The sequence below is a fragment of the Cydia strobilella genome, chromosome Z (genome assembly GCF_947568885.1).
Source record: "Cydia strobilella chromosome Z, ilCydStro3.1, whole genome shotgun sequence".
In the NCBI taxonomy this organism is placed as follows: domain Eukaryota; kingdom Metazoa; phylum Arthropoda; class Insecta; order Lepidoptera; family Tortricidae; genus Cydia; species Cydia strobilella.
The window spans coordinates 50,229,573-50,235,870 of record NC_086068.1 but is presented as its reverse complement, the minus strand read 5'-3'; the positions used below and the strand labels follow the sequence as shown (position 1 = coordinate 50,235,870).

Below are 6,298 nucleotides of genomic sequence, written 5' to 3'. Positions count from 1 at the left end.
TATGGCCTATGGTCTTAGCCTGTCCAGAAGGACGAATATAATAAAAAAACTAAAAAAATACATTGACAAGTTTGACAATGACAAGATTCATTTTCATTTCATAAATTTCATTGAAATTGAATCGAACTGCATCGAAAGAAACAATGTCGTTATTTTATTAACTCTCCGTTGTTCTATTTTGTCCTATCTATTAAGATTAGTACAGTTGTTTTTGGAGAAGTGTTTATTTAGGTGTTAAAACTGAGTATAATCTGTCGGAGAGTTCAATAAATAACGGGGAAATAACATAATTGGCTGTCTATTTTTATGGGCTGTTCTGTGTCATGTGTCCACCGAGCGACGATGTCGTTGTTTGGTAGGCACCCCAGCACGTCTAACGATGACAGAGTCATATTGGAGAGAAAGCTGTACCTTGCCAGAGAGTCCCCTGAACCAGATTACGATGTCTCCGGTTGTAAACTACGACAAGTGCCGCCCGGTATCTATTCAATATGTAAGGTGTATAGAAAAACCCATCTTCACCTGCAGTCAAATAATTTACAGTCCTTGGAAGAGGGTGGTCAGCTATCAGACTTGCACCTCATTCAATATCTCAATATCAGCAGCAACAAGTTTGTAAGCTTACCCAATACAATCCGATATCTTATCAACTTGACTGAGTTATATATTCAAAACAACTATATTACATACTTGCCTGAAAGTATACATTTCTTGAAAAATTTGAATATCCTGGATGTATCAAATAATAGACTTAAAAGCTTAACTCCATCTTTAGGAAAGTTGAAGAATTTGAGGAAATTGTCAATAATAGAGAACAAGGATTTACATCATCTATGTCCAGAGTTGTGTTTTGCAACAAATATCAGTCTATTAGAGTTAGACGGAGAACTGTTCATTTTCCCCCCACCAGATATTGCTTCCAGGGGCACCACAGAGATAATGACATTTCTGTGCCATCAAATGAACACAGATTACACCCCACCTTTACCTATGGAACATGAGTTTCCATCTGTACCTGTAATAGACAGTGTTAAGGATTCTTTTCATACCGGCAAGACTATGTCATGGGAGGAGCAAGAAGCTACAATCGCTGAGCAAGAAAATAAATTCCACGAGGCTGCTAAACAGCAGAGGGAGCGGTTTCTGTCACAAGTATTGCAGGATCGTCTTGAATTAGACACTGAGATAGCAAAAATTCATGAAGCAAAAGAGACTGAGCGACAAAGACTGATTAAAGCTATTCAAGAGGATGAGAAAGAAATTGAATGTTTGGTGAAGAACTTCATTCAGACTGATCAACTCAGGCCTGAGGTCATCCAGCAACAACTCGCCTATGATATTGCCGAGCATGATAGACTCTTAGAAATAACTCGGAAGAATTATGACAATATCAAAAAAGCTGACATCTTAACAGCCATGGAGAACCTCATAAAAGAAGACTACTTCATTCAATATGCACGAAAAGAATATGATGAATGCATTCATAATACAAAGAAAAATATGCTCTCACATGAATTACAAAGTGTTGAGAAATTAGAAGATTTATTAAAAGCTAAAGATCAATCTCGCACAAATTTAGTTCAGCAACTTCTGGAGGATCAGGATGTGCAGAAAGCTGTGGTTGCATCTCTAGTTGAGAGAGTTGATGCTAAGAGTTGGAGCTTAAATCAAGAAATATCTTTAATTTCTCGCCATTTAGCTCGCCTAAGTGTCATTGAACAAGAAAAAAAGAAGCTACACGTGGCATGCAACTACAATGATCTACTGGCTCAAAGAATGCAGCTTGTCACTCTGTTAGATGATGTTTTGCATCAGAAAAATAAAAGACGGATGGAATTGATAGAGACCTTAAAAGAAATGGAAAATGAGACAGACAAAACTACTGATTTCTGGCTTAAAAATTATCAAAAATTGATTGATTTTGCTCCTAAGACATTATTACATGTTGGTAAGAATTTGGATCCCATGCTGGCTAATTATTTATTACAAGAAGGTGTAATACATTGTTTGCCATTCTTGGTAAAGTTTTTATTTTCTGATAATAATTTAACTGACATAACATCAGAGAAATTAATTCAGTGTGGCATATCACAATCTTCAGATAGAGACGGCATTATTAGAGCCATAAGTTATTATGTTGCTACTAAAACCAATAGTTCATTCTACAGCTGTGTATCTGAAGTTGAGCCAAGTGCACCATCAAAATCAGTAATAGAGGATCAAAATTGCACAGGGGTTGTGAGCACAACAGAAACAGAGAATGCAACAGTAGAGTCAGAATGTGTGGTGTGCATGGATTCAAAATGTGAAGTGGTGTTCGTTCCATGCGGGCACATGTGCTGCTGCCACCGGTGTGCCCAGTGTGATCAGGAGATGGTCTGTTGCCCCATGTGCAGAGGCAATATAGAAAGGAAGATCAAAGTCATGGTTGCAACATCATGTTAATATAAAGGTAAGCAACAATTGAGAGTTAAAATATGAAATAGAAACACATGGGGGGGATCCCCCATAAGTTTTTTTTTTACTCCATACATATTATTAATAAAAACATTGGCCAAGAGCATGTCGAGCCATGCTCAGTGTAGGGTTTCATGTATATTACAAGCATGATGGGGGAGTACCTTCTCAGTGCTTTGTAGTCTTTTTACTAAGAGAAGATTTTTTGCAATAACTCAAAAACGGCTGGTCCGATCATGTGCGCTATAGTTTTCATTGAAAGTATTTCAATAAAAACGGATGGATTTAGTGGGATGTTTTGGACCTATGGTTAAAAAATTAGAGGGGGGGACACACAACTATTTTTAAGCGTATTTTGAAAGTATTTAAGTATTAATCTTTTGTTTCACAATTTTTTTATATTTTTTTGAATATTTTAATTTTAATTTAATTAAATTTTAATTTTAATTTAATCTTTTTTATTATTATTTTTTTGTTCAAAAGTTACAGGGGGGGCGGGAGACGCAACTTTTTTTAAAGCGTATTTTGATTAAGCTAATGCCTCTGGAAGTAAATAATAGCTCCTAAAATCCATAATAATGTCTCCCCCTCCTCTAAGTTTAGAACTGGGCGTACAAAAAAAGCTTGATAAATATTTCCACGCCTAAAATAAAGGTACAGAGAAAATAAGCTCATCTGAAAGCTTTGCATCTTAATATATTCATGTAAAAAAACTTTACGGGACAGGCCTTTTATTTTGAACATGGTTGGTTGAGCCATGAATGCGATTAAACCAAAAAACTTATTGTTACATATCGTATTTATGTAAATAATTGTCTGTTATTGAATCTATTACTAACTTATCTAACATAGCTATTGTGTTTACTTTATGCTTTCAGGTGACATGTCAATTACAAAAGCGACCAATCAATGTGGCTTTGAAGATTACCTACTGGTATCAATAATAATTCCATGTAAGTACCTAGGTTAGTGTTATATTATAAATAAATAACAGCATTGTTAACTCTTTTTGGATGTTTTGCACATACATATTAAGATATGCCATAGAAATTTTACTCTACCTTTGAATAGGTAATTGTAGATGCAGTAAAAGTCTAAAAATGTATTTAATAAAATGATATTCTAAAATTGAACTACATAGGAAGTAAACATTTAATTATCTAGTTATACGTTTTGTATACGTTACATGCATTCAATTATAAACGTAGGTAATTGTTGGCATTGCTTTATCCGCATTGGGCTAGCGTGGGGACTATAGCCCAAGCCCTCTCGCGCATCTCAGCAGTGGGACGTATACACGGTGGCTAAAAAATAACTGCATTCCCGTTGCCAGGGAGGTTTTGGGATTATACTGAGCAGCTTTTACTATGGGACCAACCCCGAAAGCGCGAAAAAAGAATTGGCTGTTTCATTTATTTTGGCTGGTCCATTTTCTATGGGAGGGTAGATTTTTTTCCCAATTTCGTGGTTGGTCCCATTAAAAGTTGCTCATTATAATCCCAAAACCTCCCTGGCAAAGAGAATGCACTTATTTTTTAGCCAGCCTGTATAGGCTGAATTACTATTATTTGTTTGCCATATCTCGGGACCATGGGGTCCCGGACCTTTGGGAGGCGTGCGTGGGGCTGAAGCCAACAGCGCAGAGGCCCTTTAAGACAATTTAATCTAAAAGCAATAATTATTATATTATTATAAATTATTTAAATTACATTAGATACACTTATTTGTAGTAGTACCAGTATATTCTTGCATTTATGATTAAACATCTTTTGCCTTATTTTGTTCAGGTATGTTCGGCAAATTTTATGTTCGACTTTACATATTTTCTACATCTGCTTTCACTATTTTTGTAAAAACCAACATCTGTGGTCCAACCAGAGTGTATATAACCCAACCCATGGGGCAAAGGGGGGGGGGGGGGGGGGGGGGCAGTTCACATGGCCGATGGCCAAGGGGAGGGGGGCATACATTTAGTTAAAATTTTTGACGCCCATTTGATTAATCTGTCTTATTTTCAATTGATACGTGCAATCTTGACCTATTTGATGTAAAATACACTCCTTTGCTATAATTTGTGTGCAAGGCTAAATATAGGTCAGGCAACAAATGCTCAAAAAAAGTTATAGAGGGAAATGCTAGAAACAAAGTCAAAAATTGTGTTCCAAGCATTTCCCTCTATACCTTCTTCTTGCTTGGCCTATAATTCAATAAAGACGTTATATTTTAAACAATCGGTCTTAAAAATTAGTCCACTTAGTTCTTAAGTGTTAAACGTTAAGGTTATATAATAACTATATTAAGGTTTTAACGTCGAGATATGTTCTAAATGACTGTGCCTTCTAGGTGTTGTTGGTTAAATTATTCGATATTGCTTTATATACCTACACTGAGTTTTATATCTAGCATATAATTGTATTATATGGCTGTGAATTTTTATTCTTATTGTTTAAACCTGGCGAGTTTATAGTTATACATGTCTGTCACGTGCTACAAAAACTAATGCCACAGATTGATAATACTAAACCAGATACGCCACTCTCGTAGAAATCGTATACTTTTGTTGCTATTACTGGACTGCCGAAGATGGATTATGTTTTTAGTGCGTACGTATGTGTGATTTTTTAGGCCCGCGGGACAGATTTAATTGTATTTCAAAAATGGCGGATTATGCCACCAAAACAATATATTGAAATCCGTAAAATTTATTTTTTCGTTAGCAGTTCATATAAATTTATGACTATAAAACAAGACAAAATAAAAAATATGAGAATTTGAATTTGAATAGTAATCATTTATTTTTAAATACTGGATTTTGAAAATAATATTGTACTGTAAAATTCCGTCTCCGGACAGAAGAACGTGACGTTTAATACGGCATACCTAACTTTGATTTATCAAATATCTTATTAAAAAAAAACCATTATGCAGCTATTATACTGCTTTGTAGGTACCCTGCGTGGCATACTTTAATTAAAAATATTTTTTTAATAACACATATCGGTCGTAGTAAATAATAATATTTTAAGAGCATGTGTTTTTTTCGAGTGGGGGGTCTAAATATGCACTGATTAGGATCCTTTTTTAGGGTTCCGTGCCCATAGCATAGCATCGATATTCGTCCGCCGTCCCAATACATATTTCATCGCTGAAATATGATTGAAGTTGCCAAAGCGGCCTACCTGAACGGTGGCTGTAAATGTTTTTAGGGTTCCGTGCCCAAAGGGTAAAAACGGGACCCTATTACTAAGACTCCGCTGTCCGACTGTCCGTCCGTCTGTCCGTCCGTCTGTCCGTCTCTCCGTCTGTCTGTCTGTCACCAGGCTGTATCTCATGAACCGTGATAGCTTGACAGTTGAAATTTTCACAGATGATGTATATCTGTTGCCGCTATAACAACAAATACTAAAAACAGAATAATATAAATATTTAAATGGGGCTCCCATACAACAAACGTGATTTTTTTGCTGTTTTTTTTTCGTAATGGTACGGAACCCTTCGTGCGCGAGTTCGATTCGCACTTGGCCGGTTTTTTTTTGACCTATTGGGAATGCACTTACGCACTGTCCCCCGGCCGCGGGAAGGCCTTTCGTAAGGGAGTGTGTGGGACTCGCCGCTCCACTGATTAGAACCCTGATTATCTGGTTCTGCGGTTCTAGACAGCTGAATCGATAAATTACTTATGTCAAAGTAAAAAACAACTTAACTGGAGGGTAATTTTTTCTCTGTGAAACCGCACTGCGAAATAATTATTATAAGCAGGGATGCAACTAATGTTAATTGGTATATCCAATGTGCTTACCTACCTACTCCTTGCATTAATACATTTTAAGTATAGGGTACA

The 6,298-nt window shown here is 36.2% G+C and overlaps 1 protein-coding gene across 1 annotated transcript; it reads left to right on the top strand.

The window, feature by feature from the left end:
- The first annotated feature begins 207 nt into the window (after window positions 1-207).
- Window positions 208-3,875, top strand: LOC134753845 (E3 ubiquitin-protein ligase LRSAM1-like). Its single transcript, XM_063689788.1, has 2 exons — window positions 208-2,452; window positions 3,336-3,875. The coding sequence occupies exon 1, from the start codon at window positions 307-309 to the stop codon at window positions 2,443-2,445; it is 2,139 nt and encodes a 712-aa protein (XP_063545858.1). The 5' UTR covers window positions 208-306; the 3' UTR covers window positions 2,446-2,452; window positions 3,336-3,875.
- Window positions 3,876-6,298: the final 2,423 nt, after the last annotated feature.